The sequence below is a fragment of the Acanthaster planci genome, linkage group LG10 (genome assembly GCF_054643075.1).
Source record: "Acanthaster planci isolate LZ-2023a linkage group LG10, COTS_SCS, whole genome shotgun sequence".
Taxonomy (NCBI): Eukaryota; Metazoa; Echinodermata; class Asteroidea; order Valvatida; family Acanthasteridae; genus Acanthaster; species Acanthaster planci.
In genome coordinates, this window is record NC_141786.1 from 7,194,442 (window position 1) to 7,218,510 (window position 24,069).

General features: G+C 42.5%; 3 protein-coding genes across 16 annotated transcripts in view; 1 reads left to right on the forward strand and 2 right to left on the reverse strand.

Moving 5' to 3' along the window:
* The window catches only part of LOC110988350 (phospholipid transfer protein C2CD2L-like), an 85,743-nt gene extending 81,562 nt beyond the window's left edge, over nt 1-4,181 (reverse strand). For all 13 annotated transcript variants that reach the window (XM_087141899.1, XM_087141903.1, XM_087141910.1 and 10 more), the window contains exon 1: nt 3,478-4,181. In XM_087141899.1, the coding sequence (XP_086998025.1) occupies nt 3,478-3,951 (474 nt within the window). In that variant the 5' untranslated portion in view covers nt 3,952-4,181. The remainder of the gene's footprint in view (nt 1-3,477) is intronic.
* Nucleotides 4,182-5,668: 1,487 nt separating this feature from the next.
* On the reverse strand, nt 5,669-16,892 carry LOC110988344 (UDP-N-acetylglucosamine--dolichyl-phosphate N-acetylglucosaminephosphotransferase-like). 2 transcript variants are annotated; one of them, XR_015426598.1, is made up of 10 exons: nt 16,577-16,892; nt 15,264-15,387; nt 14,104-14,317; nt 12,405-12,551; nt 11,571-11,655; nt 10,547-10,735; nt 9,951-10,021; nt 8,037-8,209; nt 7,024-7,253; nt 5,669-6,485 (listed from the first exon to the last, which is right to left on the reverse strand). XR_015426598.1 is itself a non-coding variant. In XM_022251741.2 (9 exons), exons 1-9 carry the CDS (start codon nt 16,756-16,758, stop codon nt 7,182-7,184), a joined length of 1,257 nt encoding a protein of 418 aa, XP_022107433.1. In that variant the 5' UTR covers nt 16,759-16,892; the 3' UTR covers nt 5,669-7,181. The 2 variants fall into 2 exon arrangements, 1 of the variants encoding a protein (XP_022107433.1); XM_022251741.2 differs by having other exon boundaries at nt 5,669-7,253.
* A 2,171-nt stretch (nt 16,893-19,063) lies between these two features.
* Nucleotides 19,064-22,053, forward strand: LOC110988345 (microfibril-associated glycoprotein 4-like). The gene is made up of 4 exons (XM_022251742.2): nt 19,064-19,334; nt 19,631-19,779; nt 20,149-20,410; nt 21,130-22,053. Exons 1-4 carry the CDS (start codon nt 19,148-19,150, stop codon nt 21,381-21,383), a joined length of 852 nt encoding a protein of 283 aa, XP_022107434.2. The 5' UTR covers nt 19,064-19,147; the 3' UTR covers nt 21,384-22,053.
* The last annotated feature ends 2,016 nt before the right edge of the window (nt 22,054-24,069 follow it).

Sequence of the window (24,069 nt, forward strand, 5' to 3'; positions counted from 1 at the left end):
AGGTTGGTTGGGCAGATCTGGGAGCTGACAGACAATCGACAAACAACATCCAGGCCGCGCCTGGGCAGCGGCATAATGGTACCTGTACTTGTTATTTGCTTCATGATGTACATGTACACGTACAGTATGGGTGCCTGACTCAGCGAGTAATGGGCCTTCATTAGCACTGCACCAGGTGCATTTAACAATCAGAGAGTGTATACTGGTACATGGGGTAGGCTGTGTGCAACATGCCAAAGTACTACATGTACATGTACATGTATTACATGTACAGTGTACATGTGTCAACAACTACAGTGTACATGTAACAAGCACAATACCAGTTGGGCTCCTACATTGTATGTACATGTACATTGTTAACTATCACACTGAATATATCTCATTTATTTTCAAATGATTTCTGAACGTCCAAATCCTGAACAAAGTACATGTATGGTACAATGTACAAGGTAGAAAAGGAAATCTAATAATAATACATGTACATTTGTCATGTTTGTATGCGGTCTCCACTCTACATGTAGGTGAAAAGTTTGGGTTTCCTGCAGGATTCTGAACATGGATTTCCCTTTTTTTATGCATGCACTACATGCAGGACCTTCTGCAGAGCAACAGTCTCTGACTGTTAGCATTTGACAGCAGGAATTAGATTCGGATGAGGATTGTATCTTTTAAAATGGACTCTTTAAAAACTGTTTAGCAAGATATTTTTTTTATTAAACTGGTCAAATGCAAAGGGACAGAGGAACACACAGCGTGACCACCTCACATGTGATGCAAGAACAACGGACAAAAAACATGAGAGATCTGAACAAAGTAAATTTTTAGACCGGATGTATACATGTCTTCTGACAGAAACTGACCGTGTGTGCTTGGCGGCCTCCTAAGGCAGGTACGCATTAACCTGTCAAGATGGAGAGTTCCACCTAGGGGAGTTTCCACTAAGGGGACACTGTTGCTGTGTAAAAATATGCCATCTCTTGCTCCTGCGCGGCAGTAGCATAAATTTGTGTTGTTGAGTGGCAGGAGGGATTGGGAAGTGACCAGCAATGGTGGGTGAGGAGACTGAGAACCACGTGACACTGCCATGGGTATCCCTCAGGCACCATCCCCTCATAAAATTGTTTTTTGTAGGAGCCATGCATATTTCCGACACTATGACAGCCCGCTACCGTATGAAGATACATGTAAACTAGGCATGGCATGTGGCCTAGTGGTTTAATAGGGCTTGTAGCGTCTGATCATTGGGTCAGGGGTTCGAATCCAGCTGGTGGCAGCATGTTGTGATCTTGGGCAAATCACTTTACCCCTATGTGTCCCTCTCCACCCAGGAGTAAATGGGTACATGTACCTTTGAGGGCAGATGTGGTTTGGTATTTTGTGTACATGTATACTCTTTTTATATGAGATATTTTACTCAGAAAAAAATTACAAATTAAGAAAAAATGGGTCCTTAACTTTTTTTTTCAGTAGTGTACCAGTATGTTTAGCTGTAGTATACTGGTATGTTTAGCCATTTGCATCTGATATGGAAGCATCAGACTCCCCAGCGAGCTGAGATTTTTCAGGAACATTCAATTGTGAGTCCAATGTGCAAGGACAATGTTAATACAGCGCATGGAGACTTTATAAAACTGCAATTTATAAGAACTGTTCATGATCATTATTGTAATGCGCCTACATGTACATGTACACGTATGTACGTACTGGTGCATGTACTGTATGCAAATAAAGAACGAATGAACTGAAGGTTTACAGTGTACAGGCCAGTAGTCCAGTCTGCAAATCAGTATAAACTGAAAAATCACCCTAATCATTCATCTGAATGTAGTGTATTTCCTATAATCTGTCTATTTCTGAATCCAACTCTAAACTAAAGTGAGATGCATTATCAAGTGGCCTTTTTACTCTGACTGTCTGTCTGAGAGCACATGGGTGATAATAAACAATTTTTATTTTTACTTAGCACAAAAAAATGCGGGGGGGGTGATCTTATAAATGATCCATCCCTGTTCCAAAACTGGAGGGATATCTGTGCCAACCCCCCCCCACCAGGTTTTTGCTCATGCTGCGTGGGTGGCACAATGCTTCCACTTCGACGGGGGGGGCCTCCTGATGTGTTTACCAAGAATTCATGTACATGTACAGTAGAACTTTCTCTTTTGCCTACCAGTGATGGTGTAGGGAACCATAGTTGGCAGAAAGTTCATACGTTGATGGTACAATACACGTAAAAGGTTTTGCTACAAAATGCACAGCTGCGCAATCAAAAAGCTGACATTGCTGCAGTTACCTATATGGCACTTTAGACTGGTTGCTACACTGTATTTACCTCTACTGCACCAATCGGCAGCATTGGAGACAGGAACCACAGTCTGTGCATACAATCATGTAACAAATGAATGTACATGTAAAGAGTATATCTTTGGCAAATTGAGATGGTACTAACCTTACCACAATAGGTGCTGCTCGTCCCAGTAACCATGGTAACTACAGGACCCGACAAATTGTGATACTAGGACCATGTCCAAACGTTAAAAGAGGTGATTGATAGGGTTCTGGTTCAAGTTACTCAGACTGAATACAAGAAGGTGCTGCAAACTGATTAATGAAAATATAAACATTAATCTACAGTACATGTAGGGCCTAATACGTGTACATCAGGCACAAGGGCAGATGCAGACTTAGATGTACATGTAGGTCCTTAACAATTTAATTGTCATACTTGGCATTGTTTTACATTCAGTGGGATGTCAACTGTCATGAGAGCTGACCCAAATGTACAGGTAGGCCTAGTCTTATCCTGACATCCATGACAATGACAATGTCACTATGATTGCCAACAGGCTACAGAGAGTAGAGGCGCAGATCACAACTCAGGGACTGTCCCTGGATTTGGAGAATTCCCTTTATATGGGGACAACACCAGTCCCCCCCAAAAGAGAATGTCCCCATAAAAGGGGACCTTTTCCCAAGTGGCATTGGGTCAAAAAATCCATGCACTATTATCATTTTTTTCCTCCCTCATTTTCCATCCATTTAAGATATTCACATTGTTTTTTTATAAACTTTGCGCCATGCCACTCGATTGAGTATACGTAAAGGATGGATATTTGGAAAAAATTATTCTGATATAGTCTTTTCCCCACCCTTTATGCTACATTGCATACTCTTGCTCATAATCCTAGACATAAACGGTAAGATTTTTTTTTGAACGTCAGCCCTGGGTGTTTTTTTCTGCTGAATCTAATTAGGCCTATGGCAATAAATGAATCCCCTGGGCAATGGTAGGATCTCCAAGCCCACTTAAAAAAAATTGGCCCCATTTAGGCCTTGCGGGAAATTCTCTGTTTTGGGGGACTGATTTTGTCCCAAAATAAAGGGACTTCTCCATATTCAGGGACAGTCCCTGTGTTGTGATCTGCACCTCTACTGACAGACTATAACTTAATACTGCTGGAGAGGCCTTTAAATACCTACCCCTCTTTTTCTTGTCTGCTCATTTAGTGCCTTTAACCAGGCTGTTAATAACTGTCCAGGTGCCTGCGACTGGTGCATATACATCCAAGCAACGACCGAGTTCAACCACCGGCACGTCTCGGCACCAGCGTCCCCGGTTGCGCCGGGCGACAGGCCCGGTGATGCCTCGCTCCGGCCGGCCCTTCCCGGACTTCCGCGGGCGGCCCCGTCCCCGCCTTCCCTGCCACCCGCAGCAACTTTCTGGCCCTTGGTTCTCCTCATAGAGTCGTACCATGACACCGTGGCTACCACCAGCCCCGCCAGCACAAACCAAAAGATGAGCAGAACGTTCAAAATGTCGATTTCTCCCGACTGGAGCGCCGCCAGAAAGTACGCCGTCAGGCCGGCCATTTTGTTGAGCCATTCACTGCCGTGCGTCCACACATGCCGGCCGAGGTCGTCGCTGTGAGTATCTGCTCCTTGCTCGGATGACATATTTGGCCAAAACAACAAACCGCGCAGATGAAACTGTATACACGGGGAGATCGTTTAATATCCCGGGGAGACGTCTTCAGGCCTTGGAGCTGTCACACTGGCATTTTTGATGAGCTTTTGTTGGTGAAGAAAAAAAAAACCTTGCAAAGACGTCGCGAGCTTGACATTCCAGTCAGTTTATAATATGGCATGAGAGATGCGCTCCGCTGATGGTCGATGTGGACATACGGCCGGCATGCAGCCCAGTGTACGTGTACAGCTAGCAGCATAAATTACATACAGCAGCACGCGCGTTGTGTATATTGATACCGGTACAAATAAACAGCAGCATAAAGGGTCTTTTAATTGGCCTCCGCGGTTTTTATCATCTCAGTCTGGTTCTATTTTTCGTATCCCTATCATATCTGAAATAATTATAAAAAAAGATACGTATTATATTATGATTTGTATAACTTCCAAAACAAGCAAATAATAATAATATTTTAATAATAATATTTTGAAGTCAATTTCATCGATGTTTCCAGTGTCATGGAGGAAGGAACACATGGTCATATTAAACAGGTCAGATGTAGCAGGGACGCAGAACCGTTGGGACCCCAAATTAAACAGGACCGTTAAAGAGATATTCTGTCAGGATTGTAAACCAATTCCTCCATGTTTAGGATGTTCTGTGTCTTAATTAATTTCATTATTGGTAATATAAAAAAGGCAGTAAAAAGACATCTGAAAAAGTTATAATCGTAATTCAATCAGTAAAGAAAGAGTGCCAAAATCAAGTTAGTTAATTTGGAGCATAATCTCTTTAAATTAATTTAATTACACGATTACATTGGTGAAATTAGAATTGCAGCGACGTCGACACTGTGCATCCGTTTCTTGAAGGTGGGCGGTTCATGATCTCGTGAAAGAGTGAACTTAATTATTTTTTTTCTGAATTACTTGAAACATTGCTGCAAGAAAGCTATTTGAAATCTTTCCCCGTCAAAGTTACAATTGGTACCGGTTGTACATCTAACAGTCGGATTCGCTACTCTGGTTGTGGTAGATGTATCCGCCGTTGCGTTTTTATCAGTCACAGCTTTTCTTCATAGAGCGCCCTCAACAGAAAGAGAATTTTGGCAGGCAAGTATCGCAAATCTGTACATGTAGCTAGTTAGGTACTCTCAAAAACGTGCATTGTGATTGACAACGGGGTAGTTTTACTCCACGAGAGAAGTCGTTTTGCGCACATGTCGTCTTCTTCTTTCCAGGAAAAAACATGCTTCCTCACACTTAATGAACTTACGAGTAACTTACAACGTATATGTACATGTACTTCAGGCTCCGGTCCCGTTAACACAGACAGTTCTCCAGGAGTTGAACGAAAGAGGGCGCTATTAGCAATTAATGATCCGCGTATCATGGGGATAATTGCCCGAGAATGTACACGATAAAAGATAAGGTCAGATTTTGTGGGACTGAACAGGCACAGCTTCTGGGATAAATATTCAAAGATTATAAATTCAAAGGCGGAAAGATGTAATGGTCTCTAAAAACATACCACAGGGAAAAATAAAAAATATGTACGTAACTTTAAATACAATTTCATTTGTCGAGATCTTTACAGATTTTCAAAAATATTACTGAAATTATAAATTACTTCGTGAAAGCTAGTTGAGCCAAACAGAAATGAGTATCAACTGTGCAAAGTGTCATAATATGGCACATAAAAACTGTCTGAATTTTAACTTTTATTAGATCCCAAAACAAAATTATTAAGATCTTAATACCAGAAATGAAACATTTCACAATCTACTTGTTGACAATGTTACAAAGTAAATACCCATTTTAATCAATTGTCGACATTTTCCATATCAGCAAAGGGCATCTTTCAAATTAGCAGCCATGACATTAATGCATAAATAAAGTGATTACTTTTTCCCACACCAAGTTTGATTGGAAAAGTCTGATTTTGGTGTGCTTTGATGTTGAATACAGCCCTAAGGCGCCCCAAAATGACTGCAGCAAGTAACTTCGACAATTAAACATTTGGGCAAAAGGCAAAACAGCAGACTCTATTTACATAATTTTGGGGTGCATAATTGGAATAAACCTTCATTTTATGGTAAAAATATCACAATGCACTATAAGCTGTACAAAAAATTGTTACTTGGATACCAATTTCATGTGTTCCAGTTACACGTAATCCTATAAAAACTTACTGAGTTATGCATTACTACTGACAAACATTTTAAAATGTGATTCCTATCTCAAAAGGGGAGCCAGCTCTTCTCAGAATTTTTAATTTTTGACAGTAATTAGTCATATGATAATGAGGGTCAACTCGTGCTGGATGAGACTAGGGGATGTAGGAGGAGCCATGAACAAAACCAACAGAGGGATTATGACCGTAACAATAGCACGGGGGGACTTTTCGGGACTTCTAAAAGCCGACAAAACATGAGTTCTCTCACACACAGCTTGTAACTACAGGCATCTTGAATGTGGTTGTTTCTCCAGAGTTGAAAACTGAAGCAATGCAGGACTGTTGAAACCTCAAAAAAAAAAAAACAAACCCCAAAACATGACTTCCAGGTAAATAAATCCCGAAAACTGGAAAGCAAAAATCCAGAACTAAACATCACATAGCTCAAACGTTGATGCGTTCCGGCAGCTCTTCTAACTCAGAGGAGTTATCAAAGTGGGAGAAAAAGCAGCGCTTTGCCGGAGTTTTCTTCACCACATAAGAAACAAAGCCATGTCTACACTACATCGGTGAAACAAATGTACATGAACTTGAGAAGCATGTCATATAAATATCAGATTTGTATCTTACGACATGTGTCTACTCTTTTTTAATATGAAAGGGTGAAATCCATTCCAACGATTACCCCTACCGACATGCCAGAAATGTGTATAGCCTTCAACAGGAAGCAGCACTTTTGAATATAAATATGTGAGTACTGTTTGCAGGTGCTGTGGTAAAATGCATGTAACATCCCTAAAATGGATGCATGCAGTATCTGAACAAAAGGGGAAAGGTCAGCCAATGGCTGTGTCCAAACATTATGGCTACGGCTGGAAATAACATACATTTGGTTGAATAGTTACTGGCTAGCCGCAGTAGCCACTTCCCATACAATGGTGTGTTAATGCTAGCCGCAGCCAGTTGATCTAATGGAAATACATCTGGCACTCTCTGGTAGTTTGCATATGTTTCACATTTTCCTGTTAGGGTGTACATCATTTCTTCACTCAACAACGTCGTAGAAGACCCTGGCTAGTTGGTAGCGGATGGCAAAGGCTACAAGACTTCCCAAGATCTGCAAGAACACAAGGAACTGTTACTCACATTTATACAAATTGTCAACATTTCTGAGCCTCTTTTCATAAAAGAAAAGTCCTGTTCTGGAGCACTGCCAGACACAGGCATCTTGGAGTTCAACTATATGAGCACTTACTAATACTAAAAGCCATCTCTGAGACTACTATCTCTTTGGGGTTCCTCTCTTCTGAATTACTTGGCTGTGGCTAGAACTGATGCATGAGTCTATGGCAATGGCCACAGCCAGTTCCCATAGAGCTGTGTGTGATTACAAGCCTTAGCCAAGTGATTCAAAGGCAGCCATACTTTTTAGTCTGCATCCATCCAGATAAAAATTAGTCGGGTTCTTTCCACAGCATCCACGTACTCAAACCAGGGTGTAAAGGTAGCCTGTCCATCATCAGCTTTCACGTGCAGGTCTTAAGCACCATTGACAGTCAGAAATGGACACACAAATGTTGGCATATTTGTTGACATCACCACCATGATTGTGTGTGCTGGTCAAGCAGCATGAATCAGGTCACAACCTTTTCCCCAGGTTCTGGTCTATGACACTCTGCTGTTCAGAATCAGTGAAGGTTGACTGCTTAAAAGCTATGGGAACAAGGGTGTTCCTCGCTATGGAATGGTAGGTCCCATTCCATGTGGGTGAATGGAACTTCTTGAGCCCAGCCATAAATGGCAGCAACAATGAATGTCACATGATGTGAGCTCCACCAATCAAATGACAAGGACCTGTGTGTGAGTTAAATAATTTGGTATACATTTCCTCCCAGTCTACCTGAATGATCAGCATGTAGGTGGTGAGTCTCGGTTCGCGGGTGGGACCAATCACTCGCAGCACAAAATTGATCAGGGTGAAGTTGTTGCATTCTGTGTACTCCTTGTTCTCGCCGACGCCCTGTTTAATGTCGATCAGCCGAAATGCCCCAAAGACCCCAATGGCCAGCCTGCCTGTGAGTAAGATACAAGGCATACAAGATACCTGACAGGTACAAATGCAAATGTGTTCCCAAGGTGTCCAGAAGAATGCCCCCTACAACGATCTGCTGTCCCACTGATACCGCATCATTTGCATGCTCAAACATTTTGTACAAGTATGTTAGTTAGGAGTAGTCTGGTGCCAGGCAGTATGTCAAAATTAACATTCGCTTTTGTATATGTAATTCTGGTATAAATTCTGGTATAAAACAAGGTCAATGCAGCAGAGTGTTGAGGAGTAAAACCCAGTCAACTTCAATTCCTATCCATCCAATTTGAAATATTACATTTCGAATCAACATAAACAAAATGGTAAAATGAAGCACCGTCTTTGAGGCGAAGTCCAAGTGACAATTCATGAGGAAACTTCAAAATAAAACAAGTACATGTGGGTCATTCCAGAAATTAGGGGTCCATTATTTTTCGTGTCCCTGTCACATCATACATAAGATTTTGTAAGTTCAGAACACATTTTCTAATTTCCAAGAGTGATGAATGAATGCAAATTACCAGCCAAACACAGAGAGATATGCTTGAAATCAATTCTGGTGATATTTCCATGTCAAATAACAAAGGTCAGATGTAACAGGAACACGAAAATGTCACACTTTTGGACCCCTAACATCTGGAATTACCCATGAACGTGTACTTCACACTGAAATAATAACACCAAGTGCAAGATGTAAATTAACCCTTCCCTACTGCTGTATCGCATCAAGATGCATGAACAAATTGCGCTGCCGGGGGTTACTACGAAATTGAAGTGAAACTAAACTAATCCCTGGGGATGAGGTTGGCATTGAGGCGAGCTCCATGTTCAGTATTAAACAGAGCGACCGATCTCTCTGCTGACTGGATTTTGTCACGCATAAACAAATGAGGCCTTCATAGCTCAATCACACATTCCATGCAGAGTAACAGTATGTAATTTTCAAGTTGTTAAGAAATATGAAGGAGTGTTGTGCAAAAACTAAATAATTTGTACTTTGAAGACATAAAAAGTTCGTCTTTATCTCCATCTTGAGCAGGAGCACTCCCTCAATGGTTGAAAAGAGCCATGTTAATGGGGAGTATTCATTTTTGAAAGCAAAGGGACCTGAACACATGCATTACATAGTCGTTTGTGAACCAGTTAAAGGCTGTTCCCGCCGAAGTAGCCTTTCTTGGTTTAAAAATATTGCGCCCTCTCTAAGTCCTGCTTGGAGTGGATACCCTAATAGCATAAATAAAGGTAAGTCCACATGAAAAGGCCTGACACACGAAAAGTTCTTACACAACAGTCCATTGTGACCAAGATTTCAAATCTTCCAGCGAGACTTTACTAGAAGCCATGAGGACATTTGGGACTCAAAGATGGCGCCCAGCCACCCATCTTGACACCCTACCAGTCAGTAAAGAGATCAATGAGCGCTGCTATCTCACAGATCATCACCAGCCATTGCCCAAGACCAGTCGTAAGGAAAGGACTGCTTGTGTCATAGTTCATTTAAATACGCCATGACATGGCTTACAACTTGATGGCCTGTGATGGACCTCCAGGGACATCCGGACAACATTTGACACAGAGAATTAGCAAATCTTGAACACCTCCATTCCATAAAATTGCACCCTGAATTTTAGAGGATGTTTCATCAACATTAAACTCGCAATAACCTTTGTCAAGAGGTACTTGTTTTTAATAAGCGGATATTTAGTGATTTCTCAAATGGCTTACCAAGTATGTTCAAATCTTTTGTCTTGAATTTGGTGTAACTCATTTCCAGCTTGTCCGTTTTTGGATTGTACCTAATGGCATTAAAAAGCAACAAAACTTTTAACACGTCCATATGAAAAACCTTTGAACACAACTTCAATTGAAAAAAACAGAGACAATTTTCAATGCTCCCCAGTTCTTAGTCATGAATACATGTAAGCAGCTTCTCTGTGAACGAGTCACCTGGATGCTGGTTTGCAGGTTTGTAGCATTGGTAACATTTATTTCCAAGGATGGATTTGCGTCGGGGAGATGTTAATTAATTTCGGATTTTTGCCCTGTGACATTGCAAGCGTCACGACTACACATTTGGCTAAGAGGAACATACAACATAACACCAGTCGACTGCTGTTTGCAGATTTGCAGCCTTGGTAATATTGCTAGAGTCGTGACCACGTTAGCGTTGGCTACAGGGAACATGCACGACAAGGTATTCTGATGAGCCCTTCCACTTTGATGACGACAAATCAGGGGATTGCAAACACAGATTGGACGCCATCTCCTTGTACATGTACATACCTTCCCCCTCCCTCAAAAAGGAAAAAAGAAATTCAGACCTGGGCAGCCGGTGTCTTGGGCACGGAACAAAATGGAAGAGCTGCGGGATGGAGTAGAGGAAGTTGATGACTTGAGGGATGAAGAACAGCAGCATGGTCTTGCTGGAGTGGCCCAGGATGCCCACCACGGCGAAGGTCATCCCCGAGAAATAGCAGAACGTGTCGCCCACAAACAGGGCCGAGGGATACCTGGGAAGTCACCAAAATAAATGGTAGGGGTGAGCATTGGTCATCTAACCTTGGTGTGCACAGTGACCTCCACTCCTGGCAGCAGCGACTTTCCAGTAGGAAAGATTTTAAACAAATTTTACACGTTGAGCAAAAACTACCCAGGAGCCAGCCAACGCCAGCAATTAACATAACATTAGGTTTGGGCTGGTAGACCTGTCTCTGTAAAGCAAGTGTTCTCTATGCTCATACATGTAGGTAGCGACTTCCTTCAGCTGATGGCCCTATCCGCCTCGAGCAGAAGCACCCCCTCATTAGTTCAAAAGAGCCACATTTGGTCAGAGTGCTCATTTTGCTGGTAGCGCCGCGACTGTAACACGTGTATTTCATAGTCATTTGTGAACCAGCGAAGTGTTGCTCTGACTAAAGGAGCCTCTGTTGCTAGGAAATTGAGCCCTCTCTTGGTCTAGCTTGGGGCTCATACCCCCTTTCCTCCCTGGCAGACAACTGCCCTAAACTCTATCTCCCTCGGTTGATTTACAAGTAACCTTCCACATCCTTGCAAATCTCAACACCATGCAGTAACCTGTGCACGTAAACAGTTGGACTCTGTTTATTTGTGGTATGTCAAATCATCCCAAGTAATACACAGCCAGTTTACCAGTGCAGTACTCATCCCAACAGATTACAACAAAGCCCTAACTCCCTAGGGTGTAAATGTAAAAATCACATCGAAATTGGAGGGATTGAGGACTGCTGGGGTTAATGTTGGAGTTTGGGTAGTTGGGGATCATTAAATAGATTAATGCCAGTGGCACAGGACAAGAAGAAACAACTCCGTTTTCATTTGACTCACCAATTATGGTACAAGATGGCCGCACACACCGCACAATATGGAATAATGAAGTACAGCGAGAATAAATTGGTTTCCGGATAGTTACCTGGAAATTGTAATGGAGTGTGAAAGAACCATTACTGTGTCACCCTCCTGAGCCAATTAAAAAAATGCAGGAGAATCATCCTGAACCTTAAAAGGTTCCAGACGTTTTGAGTTGAAAAAATGCTTGTTGAATTATCAATGCCTCATCAGCAAGATGTCTTTTCATAGGGGTTTGTATTGCAACTATAATTACATTTTAATGGTTTTTTCTACAGTGTCAGATGCAACCCAATTTTGCTGAGAAATTCAATGCATAGTGATTTACAGAGACTAACGACTGTTAATTTAATAACGTGTTCGATCAAGGATACAATTGATCGTTAGAACATTCAACCATTTATAATGCTGCTTGAAATCGTGGGGATGAGCTTTGTCAGAAGGGTGTTTCTATTGGGATTATCTGGTTCAGGAAGTTAATGAGACCTAACATCCCAGGCATTTTTGCTAACAAAAACTTCTGCAATCCTGAAACATTTTTCATAGGAGCATTTTTTGTCTTTGTCTTAATTTCTGGAGCAGTAAGCCTCAAGTTTTAAAGGCAACATCACTTGGGCCTGACCCGCCTAAATCATGCAAAATCTCTTAGAAGGATCAGGATCCAAAAAAGCTCCAATCCCATCATCTCTTTCATTTTCAACAATACATGGGAGCCCAGCATGCCGAAAATCAATCTTATCTTGGTGAGAAGAGCTGCTTCCCGCCCATATTTCTGAAAATCAAGCAGTGAGAAATCCAATTCACAATTCCTACCGGTCAACTGGATGAGATTAAAGACGATTATACTGATCCCGATGATGAGGGATTGGCCAGCCTCAATGCCGTTAATTCCCGCTAGAATGTTGATGGCATTGGTGCAGAAGACTGCCAGCATGCCCATGTAGACATAGTACAGCACACCTGCAAAATTACAACCAAAATTGTTGATGGTAAATACTCAATCATGAATTTGTCCTAGACAATATTATTTTTGGTCAAGTTGGCAACAATACAGTTTTGTTATCATATCAGTGGGAGTGAACTCTACAACATACAGGTTTTCGTCTATCCAATCCATGCTCTGCACAGCCAAGCAAATTTTTGAAAATGGAACATTAAGCCAGTGTTGAAAAAAATGCCATCTTTCCAAATTACATGATATCGCGACCGCAGCTCCTGACAAAGTTGGTCTTTATTCACAAATGCTGACCCTTGACGCTCATTTGATCAGGTTTGTCCAGTATTTTTACTGCATCATCATTTTTGTTGACAATGCTGCAGAGCGGTATTACCTGCCATGTCTGGCCTTGGCCCATGACTACTTAACGGCCCAGCACATACTTAGTCTCCATGGCAGTTGAAATAGAGTCAAACCTCATTAACTTATAAGCAGTACTTTGGACTTTGCAGATTATCTTAATATAACAGGAACTTTGTTTTATCAGGAACAAAAATGACGAAGAACCAATGATTGCAACCTAAAACTTTCCTTGTTAAAAGCAGAATGTTATAATAATATGGCACGTTCTTATTAAAGAAGCTTGACTGTCGTGACTGTAGTAGGAAGTTGCGATGAGAAATATCACACAGATATCATTCAAATGACTCTTGGTCAGAACACTGTATTTATGGATGATTATCCGCTGCGAGCGGAACAAAAGAGGGCGTGTTTTTTGGTACTCACAGCATGCACGTACATGTACAGGCAGGTACACCATGAGGCGTGCAAGTACAGTACATGCACATTTGACGCGGAGCATGCTGAGTACGCGTTACTTGTTTATTCCGGCATGTATGGTCTTTGCGTACATGCAGAAGGCGTGCAAGAACCCACTTGTAACCACCTGTCTTTCTTTTGCCAATTGGGGGTGCACTTCAGCTCGGGGCGGATAGGCTAATCCGGTGACCAGAATTAAATGCAGAAGGTATTACAGCCATTCAAAAGGCTGTAACACAGATTGGGAAATGTGACTGAAATTCGCTCCCTTGTATATGAGATTTACAATGGCACGTGGCATCATCTGGCAAAGTGTGGCAGTACTGGGGCTCCCACAGAAATTGGAAAAGCAAATTCCATGACTTTTTCAGGACTTACAAGTAAATATGACAATTTCCCCGACATTTAATGTCACTTTAATGAGAAAAGTTGTTTAGCATTACAGACTGGGAGACAGCCAGGCAGGCAGTCAGGGTTCCCACAGCCATGGAAAATCCTGGAAAAATGGTTGTCCTAGAAAGTCACGGAAAAGTAACATAGAATTGGAAAAATAGGGTGTGTTGGAATCCCGTAGTCAGATTGGAAAATGGAAAAGTCATGCAAAGTAGGATCGTCAAAAGGGTTATTTTTGATTCGGCACTTTTGATGTGATCACAGAATAATGATAAATTTACAGGCTGTCCTTATCAGCCCGCAACGTTGGTCTGCCCAGTCAGGGAGGGGCAGGCAGGCACCCGACTCCTGCTGCACACCTACCCAGATTGAAGATGGGGCCCAGAAACTGGTCCAGAGGCTTGGGTACCACCACGGTGGTGGAGCCGATGTTGACCATGTAGACCATAAGGAGAGGCAGGGTGGCTATGGTGGGTAGCTGCAGTTTGTGACGCCAGCGTAGGTTCAGAACGTCGTCGGCGAAGCCCAGGAATATCATGCAGCAGATGGAGAGCAGCGCCGCGATGAACTCGACAAACTGTCGACGGAAAACACGTCCCGACTTATTCATCTTTATCAACAACAGCTTGACAGTTACTGGGTACATGCATTCCTCCCCATCACCACACTTTTTCAAAAATATCATCCGTTTATTCGGGAGACTTTATGTCTTCTTCCTGATCTCTTACCTGATTTTGTGTACAGCAAATATGAGACATTGCCCCCCCCCAATCAAATTGGTCTGGAAACATCTACAAGTACATGTACCCGGTATGTATGTACATGTCATGTGTACTGAAGGCCTGCTTTTACATTGGTGCCTCAACTTTTGTATCCTTTTCCTGCATGGAGTCTGGGGCTATGATGATAGTAATACAATTTCGGGCTGTGTTTGTTTCACATGGATCTGGAGCACAATCAGTGATCCGTCACTGGTTTTCGGACACCAAAACTCGCCTAATGGATGGTGAGAACCAGTGTTTGGATCACTGATCGCGATCCAGATCCATGTGAAACAAACAGGCCCTCAACTTTTATCTCAACATCTCTTTTCCTTACATGGAGTCCAGGACTGTGCTACATTTAATCGTTTATCAAATACAGTTTTCAAATATTTATTTTCGAAATCAATGTTGAAAGGAATGTTGAAATTGAATGGCCTGAATGGAGTCTACATGCTTGGCCTAATTTGCAAAAACCTCTTCAAACATGACAACATGCCATCGATGGGAACTAACTGCCATGACTTGGGTCTGACCAGCAGTGGCAGATCAATATTCCAATTTCTGAGACCATCAGGCATCACCCATTAATAGATTGATCCATTATGCCCCATGTCCCAACGTAGGACCTGCCAAAAGGGGGGTGGGTGGGAGGTGTGGGGGAGTCCTCTCAGTCAGAAAGTGTTGGGGGGGTGGAACAGCTCCCCCCTTCAACCCTTTCCACTTCCGCCGCCAGTGGGTCTGATGAACCACTGAATTTACCCTGTGATGTGGGAAGTCCTCGTAGTTTTCAGCCGCCCACCACGAGGTCCAGAACGGCACCGGTATGAAGAGAAACATGATGATGAGGAACATAGCTCCAGCAATCACCCCGAGGGATTCGGGACTGTCAGGGAGTAAAGCAACAGGGCAGAGATCGTGAGCTCTAGCTAAACAAGCTCAACTATCCAACACTTTAACCCTAACCCTACATAGTACTACGAATTACTAGTTGTAGTAACATGTAGTATTCAGTCCTGTCTCTTGTAACAGGACATGACTTTATTGTTCTCTGAAGCTATAAGATACAATAGATAAGACAATGTACCATACAGTGCTGTGGCACTATGAATGTATGGCTTTATTGTTCTCTATACAAGTAACAACGGAAGTAACCTAGCCAGACGTAGTAATCTGTGGTGCTTGGTTCTTCAGGCTCAGACTACTTCTTAGTATTCTGTAGTACTGTCTGACTGTGTAGTGCAAGCCAAACAATATGCTTGGCGATTAGGGTTAAAAAGACTGCTTTCATGTCTGGCCCAGTGCATGTGTGATGTACGGTAAATGAACTGTGTGCATTTGACATGTATGGAACAGCAGAACTGTGGGGTTTGTCATCCACCATGCTTGTGGGAGTGCCGCGGTCAGCAAACCCCACTGGGAGCATGGCCGATGATGAACTCTGCAGTTCTAGGGTGACATTTTCACACACATCACATGCTTAATTAATGCACAGATGTCATGTGACGACTGTGAACTGCCTTAAAAGGTTTCAGTGTCCCATCAAGCCGGTGGCCAATAACATTTGGTGTTCAGACTCATCCAGCCTTTTCAGTTTGGGAACTCTTTTTCATAGGCCAAATTGTTCACACATTTGCAAAGTGTAGTCTTTTCTCCCGCCCTTTTGACTAAGTTATAAAATATAAGGACACATGTAACGCTTTAATGGATCACAGCACAAGATTACTAAAGCATGATGTCGCGGATCACGAAACGACTGATTATCCTTGTTCAAAAAGTGGACACCAACTACAAGTCAGACCACAGCCATGGAGTTGAAATAGATAATCTACTGACTGCAGAACTCGCTGTAGCAGGCTGTAGTGTGACTGTTACTAAGTGTTACTTGTGCTTTTGTCTGTTTGTTGCTTGGTTAATCCCACCGTGCCCACTAACGGATTCCATTCAAAGGCAAATCAACTGTGGAAGGAGTAGCCTACGCGATAAATATGCGTCAGATTCAAGACTGTGCTGATTATAGTCCTACTGATTTAGTACAAAAGAGGCCCTGGACGTACATGCTGGAGGCTACTTACACTTGCACGGGTTTGCCGCCCGGGGGCGTCCTTTTGCTCATATCTCGGCCACTCAGCCCTGCCTTCAAGAACAGCTCGTAAGACATGGGCAACAGCCTCAGTGTCACGGCGAAACCCACCACTGACATCAGAGCATTCAGAAGTACCGGGAAATACATCTTCCAGTCAAAGTCGGCATCCATCCTGCCACAGCTAGCACATATAATGATGTGTCCTTTCCAATTCTCTACGATTTAACCTTGCGAAGTGTACCCAGCTACATGTAGGTACAAAGTGCATGGAGTGTCAACGTAAGGCAGATGTTGAAACGAGCTGCTGGAGTTGCGTGTGTACGCCTGGCTGCATAAACTTGTATAAGTCCTTCAAAATAACTGGTATATTCATTTTATTCGTTTCGCTTGTTGAATCAGCTATGTACATGTACAGTGTACAGTAGGCCTGCACCATGTTTAGGCGGAACTGGCAATGCCTTTCTCTTGATATGTTTGAGGACTTGGACTTGTTTATTGCAGCTTCTTCAAATAGCAACGTGAACATCGGGACGGGATTGCAACATCATTCTGTTTCCGAAATTGGTACACGCATAGAGGAAAAAGGAATTATTGATCTACGTGAGAATTACATCGATCAATCAATACTGATGTCCAGTAAATGTTTTTAAAAATACCACCAAAAAAAAAAAAAATCAATGGTATTCGGTGCAGCCCTGTGTCATGATCATCGCTGTATGCAGCAAAGAAATTAAACTTTATCCTTTAATACCTTAAAAGGCAACACTTTGCATGCACGTGTACTAATATTGTATGTAAAAAATGTGTTGCGTTGTACATGTACCGGCGCTACGACGCAACGCTACGACTACTCCGTCGCGTCGTGGCGACAAGATGCAATTTTGTCGTCTATAGGACACCATAGACGAGAAAAAGTTGTATAAAGCTCCACAGTTCCACTTTTACGAGGTGTGTTTTGCAGGGTGGTGAATGTTTCTCAATGAGTTGCGGAAGCAATGTACTAAGTTGCAGCATTATCCTTATATGTTACACCAATGTAATGGGTGATCAGAAATGGCGAGAAGTATTTGCTTGTACTTTTCAAATGAGTTCGTGCATTATCGATTCTGATTCTGTCAATTATTGCTTAATGGTTGTAAGTTGAGTGCATTAACCCTAAATTAAGTCGGTACCGTAAATAAAAACTTTAATAACTGACGCGTTGAGTCTCGCTGCAGCGGTGATCGTTAACAGGGAACAATCTTTCATGGCAGCAACTTCGAATCTAGACTTGAATCAAGCCGGAATTACGTTGCTCTCGAATTCCCTTTAGTTGGTACACGCTCCGCGGCCGGCCCGGCAGCGCAACTTCCATAACCCCGACAAGGCGCCCTCATTTGATAGCCTTCATTGTATAACGTGTGCTATACGTCACCAGTCAGTAAGTCCGACTTGCCCCCCGTCGGTGATATACCGTATTTCGTGGCGTTCCCAATTTCAGTCGTATTCTTGAACGTACAATATAAATTTGAAACCCCTAGTGGGTTGGTACCAGGTGATTTTGGGGGATCGCAATGAACTCATAGAATATAGTCTGGTTGTATGAATTTAACGTTTTTCAGTAAATACACTACGTTAGGGAATACGAATGAAATTGGGGACGCCGCGAACACGGTCTATTGCATACGAACGGCATGACCTTGCATAATGTATACGGAGTTTCCACCAATCAAAGTAGTCAGACATTATAATGCAGATATGAACGATGTAAAAACAAGTCCGGCAATGTGATTGGCTGCTACCACTTTTGGCAAATGCGCCCATAGGCTGTCAATATACAAACGTTTGGCAGAATTCGTCAAGTCAGGATTTCTAAACTGAACTCACAGTAATATAAAGTGGACACTAGAGGGCGCGAAAGCAAGCAACGGCAACCTCTTTCTCAGACGTGTTTTTACTAAGCAACTTCTGGGTACACAATTTGAGCAGTAATTTTGTCCAGTAAGCATGGATGATTTCAAGTCTTTAAAGGAACCAGGAAATAGAAATAATTTTCATAAATTTTACTAAAACACCTTTGAAATTGCATCAGTTGGTTTCAATTAACCTTGTTTTAAATTATTGTTTTGGAATTTTAACCCATATTTAATTTTTTTTTGTTTTTAAGCTAATGTATATTTGCATATTTACGAGCAGAACTGTGATGTCATCCAAGGCACTGAATCTCAATGTTGCACTGATTTGTGCACAGGAAACTTTAGATTATTTTAACCACTGCTATGGCAGATTTTATTTTATTTGGCAATTTATTGCTGTGTAAGTATATGGCAATAATCCAGCAAAAATCCCTTTCAAAGAAATGTTCCCAGACAGCAAATTTAGGGTTCACAATTTTATCCAATGCTGGATATTTCACTTTGATTGGTAGGCACCAATCACTTCATGACAGAGAATGCAAATTCGTTTATGCATAGAAAAAAGAATTAGGTCTGCATTCCTATCTTTGTCTTTATAATGTGTCTGACACTAGCAACACCTCAGAACTGTTTTCCTCTGTGAGTCTGTGAACAAATCTTCCAACATGACGTCGGGTCCGCTGATTGTCCTTCTTGCTTTCTTCGTGTTTGGGGATTTTGCCATCGATAGGGTTAGTGGTAACTCCAGTGCCAACTGTGTCGACTGCCAGAGCCTGACCAACGTCAGACTCCAGTTCGACCGTTTAAGGGAATCAGTCGAAGGGTTTGCCGAACTCCTGAAAAACGCGACCGGTGGGTTTCTAATTGAATTTCTAAAAATCTTTCGGACTCTTTTTACTTTTGTTCGTCTTAAAAATTGATCCTCGCTAAATTGCCTCGGTAATCTGTATTTTCGTCATGATTCAAACAACTGAATTAAAGTTAAAACTGGAATTGAATAACTCCTTGTTGACAAAAATATGGCCTCAAAATGAACTGTATGAACTGAATTAATAGACATAGTCCGGTACAAGACTTCTCCTATAAAATTCAGAATCTGCTGATCATGTTGATAGTTGGTTTACTTGTTATGTTGATTTGAACTACAGCAACCTGTCCCAGTGAGATCCCTAAGGACTGTTCTGGTGTGCTTGCAAACGGTATGACTACCAGCGGTGTCTATACGGTTCAACCTGTGGTTGGTGACGGTCCGATCGATGTGTACTGCGATATGGAGACAGACGGTGGCGGATGGACGGTACGTTATAAGCAATGGGTGCGCTCGTGGGGAATTTCACGAGCGCCCCCATCCCTATTCATTCTAACAAAGGATAAGAGAGCTTATAATAAAGCATGATACCAAAAAGACCGACAGAATAACCCGCGGCAATTCATATTTTAAGTCCCTGCTAGCCAAACTTCGCAGCAACACTGTGTATTCTGTTAAGCCCGAATTTCTACTACTCTCGCTCCATGTCATTGTCGTTTCCAGTACTCGGTCAGAGGTGTCCAGGTAGTTTTAAAACAACTCACCGTTAACACTTAAAGTTTGCTATGACCTTATTCTTTTCACAAGTGCATTTTACTCATCTGGCAAACTGTGAAACCAGTTTTTGGCCACATTTAGGTGTTCCAGCGCCGTCAAGACGGCTCTGTTGAATTCTACCGCGACTGGGAGAGTTACCGCCATGGATTCGGTGATCTGGACGGCGAGTTCTGGCTCGGCAATGACAACCTGCACCGACTCACCGCTCAGGGCGCCTACCAACTCCGCGTCGATCTCGAGGACTTTGAAGGAAACACTGCGTATGCCTTGTACAACACGTTTCGTGTTGCTGATGGGAGTGACAACTACCGGTTGATAGTGGGAGACTACTCAGGAACGGCTGGTATGTCAGTCATAATGATATCGAATGCTAGGGCAGAGGCTACAGTCCAAAACAAACGTCAATGAACACTTTACGGTGCACATAGTTTTGAATCGTTACCAAGTTCACAGTTCTTTGTACCAGAAAACTGAGCTATGAGTAAGCCCCCATCAGTGTTATTTTCAATACCTCTACAAATCACTGTCATCTGATTGGTGGATTTTTAATCATATGTAATTGAATTATTTGTTCCATTGACTGGATACCGTTGAATAGAACTTCAGTGTATGGTTCCCTCCAAAGAAAGAAAAACATATAAACAAGACCCGTAAAATAACGTAGACACGGAAACCAGTCTAACATTGCATGTTAGATCCCACTCAGTTGTGCCTCATGGTATAGAACATTTCATTTGTTTCCTCATGAAATAATTCTTACCATTGCATACATAGATATTCTTTCTTTATATACTGTTTGGTTTGGAAACACTCAAGCAGGAATCGAATAGACCTCTGTACTGATGACAGCACACTTCGTTTTCGTGTGTGCTTTCTTATGGTGCTCAGTGAACAGTAGGCCCCATCTTTGGCTCCACAGGAAAGTGTGCATGAAACGAATACGTAACGTCACAAGTATATAGGCCTATTGATGACCTAAAGTTTTGGACAAACGGTAAAAAGTGGTTTCTACATTCCTATTTACCAGTTGATCCAGATTCTTATTTTGCCAATTTATTGCAGGTAATTCACTGTATGGCCACAGTAACCAACAGTTTTCTACCAAAGACCGCGACAACGACGTGCAACGATCTGGCCACTGTGCAGTGAAATACTCCGGCGCTTGGTGGTATAAATCCTGTCACTACTCCAACCTGAATGGCTTGTACCTTGGCGGGCAAACGAGCGAGTACGCCAAGGGAGTAGTTTGGAAGCACTGGAAAGGGTATTACTACTCACTGAAACGTAGTGAGATGAAAATTAGAAGCAAAATATAATCAGCTCCGGTTCGTCTAAAAGTTTGATGTGTTTTGTCAGAATTCTTTAGATAGCTGCAGGATATACTCGTGTATTGCAACAGGAAGGTCCTGTCCTGCGTCATCAGAACTGCATGCCTTACTTTCAACTCTCTATATTGACATGTACATGCCGCTAGGGCAGCGTCACATGATGAACAATAGTTATACAAGCTTGGTTGCAAAAATGTCTCTGATAATTATTGCCCAAAGTAAAATGGAATGATAGGGAATACTTATTTCTGTTTTAAACCACAGAGTACTGACACAAATTGAAGCATGAGACGATTTCCCCAAACAACTTCAAGGTTTGCTTGAATGGCACACCTCGTTATTTTGGTAGGTCCTCACATTTTCGAAACCCTTGTGGAGTTTTTCGTGAAAAATACAGCCCTTATACTGACTGTCAAGGACTGTCAAATGAAACACCCTTTTGGGTTTATCTACTATGTCTCAACCACAAGAGTAGATTACACACCAACAGGTTTTAACATGACACAAAGCCAAGGCTGATCCTGTTAGTAATGTCTCGCTATTAGACAATTCATAAAAATATCTGTTATCAGCATTATGTTGTCTAACCTGAGAGAGGTCCGTCGGGTAACATTCTTCGTAAGTAAACTGTGAAGATTAAATTCAACCCAGCAGAAAGTGCCTGTTGTCGTGATTGTATAGATTTTACGCCCTCTTGTTTTTTTCTGGTTAACTGCACGTGGGTAATGCCTAAAGGTGACTTTTGGGACCACTTGTGGAAAAATCAACAGAAATTTTGTAAATGACAAGTTTAAGTTCGGACTTCAACCTTAAGGGCTTTGTCAGTCTTGTGAGAAGACAACGTAGAGCTCAGTTCAGTACTTTACCCCATAAAAACTGAAACACTCTGAAATTAATTAGAAAATGTCAAATACCATAAAAAACACCTGAAAAAATCAAAGTGAGCAACACATTTGATTAGATGTGTACAAGAGAATACAGGCACGGATGGGGGGGGGGAGGTTAACACCCCCCACTCGTTACCACTATCAGGGCGCCTATGTATAAAGGTTGAAAGACCACTCTAAAAAGGTCTATGACAAATCAAAGAGATTAAATGGCTTCACCAAAAGGTGACAGTTGAAATATACCCACCCCGTACACACAAAAATCACCCGATCTTCACACCCCTTTAAGAAGAAAATCCTGGATCCGCCCTTGGAATATAAAGTTACAACTCATTTCAAAGTTGCATCCTTGAAGCTAATTTAGGCAGATTCTGGCATTGCAAAGCTCCTTGGCTGGGTGTGCCGGTCTCAGCTGTTTCCCGGTCTCAGCGGACCCCCCTGTCGTAGCCGCACATTTCAGCCTGACACAAGCACGGTCCCGTTGGTCTTCCGTGCTGAAAGGTCCGCATGACTAACTCGCACGGTACTATAAGCGGTGCTATTATCTCTGATGTAGGGCTATGTACAGCACAGGTACACGTCACGTACAACGTACAACATACATGGACTGCGCTGCCCAGCACGCCACTTAAACGGACGACTTTCCCGTTGTTGTGCGCAGAGACGGCATGACGTATTTTACCATAGGGGCCTATTTGGTAAGGGGGACTGCTGAGACCGGGAGACAGCTGAGACCGCCACACCGGGTCTGGTGTTTACACACCAATAGAGATATTTTAAACTGAAATGGCCTCCTTTTCCTTGTGTAGAAATGACTGGAAAAAAGGAGGAAGAAAAAGTTCTTAATGTCCATTATGGTGCAACAGAGAGATAGGAATTGAAAGCTGCGGCTTGGATACTAGTAAAATGTACACCCGTCAGTGAGCGTGGGAGCGAATTTCAATCCGCTTTGAGCAGAAGCACCCCCTCATCGGTTGAAAACGCCATGTTGGCCGGCAGCGTTCACTTTGTTGGTAGCCGCCCGACCGTGAGGGTGCACCACTACAAATAAATTCCCATAGACTGCAATGATAAATCCCCACACTTTGCAATAATTTTAAAAATACTCACAACTCTCACAGGTGTCCAGGCTGCACAGAAATACGATGATCGACATGTCCCCTTTCATTTTCCTTTCAATTTTCGGGGGGTTGACCAATGAATTTTTGAGAAATTTTCACCAGAAGCAGACCACCCCTAAAATGAAGAAAATGTCCCTGCCCAGAAAAGTTGCCATTTTGAAAAACCATCCCTCTGCAAAATGGCCAAATAGTGCCATTTTCGGACCCAACTGCACCCAAATTACTCAGAATTTGATGCCCAGAGTCCGGGCCAGGGGTTCAGTGCCATATTTCTCCAATTCCTCAATTTCATGGCTCTCAGGACTCTCTAATATAGAATATTTTGAGTGTATAACTTTTATTAATGAGCTCGGCGGACATATTTAGGGCCTAATTACCAGGGTGCACCCGTGAGGCGGGAATCCTTGGTGACCCAGCAGGGTGCTCCCACGTAAATAGGTCAGAAATATATCCGCCGAGCTCATTAATAAAAGTTACACACTCCGAATATTCTATAGTAGAGGGTCCGGAGAGCAATGGAACTGAGAAATTGAAGAGGTATGGCACTGAACCTTTGTCCCGTACTCGGGGAGCAGTTTGGATGCAATCGGGTCCGAAAGTGGCACTAAATAGCCATGGCTACTTTTCCGTGCAGTTAAGTTTCCTTCATTTTAGGGGTAGTCTGCA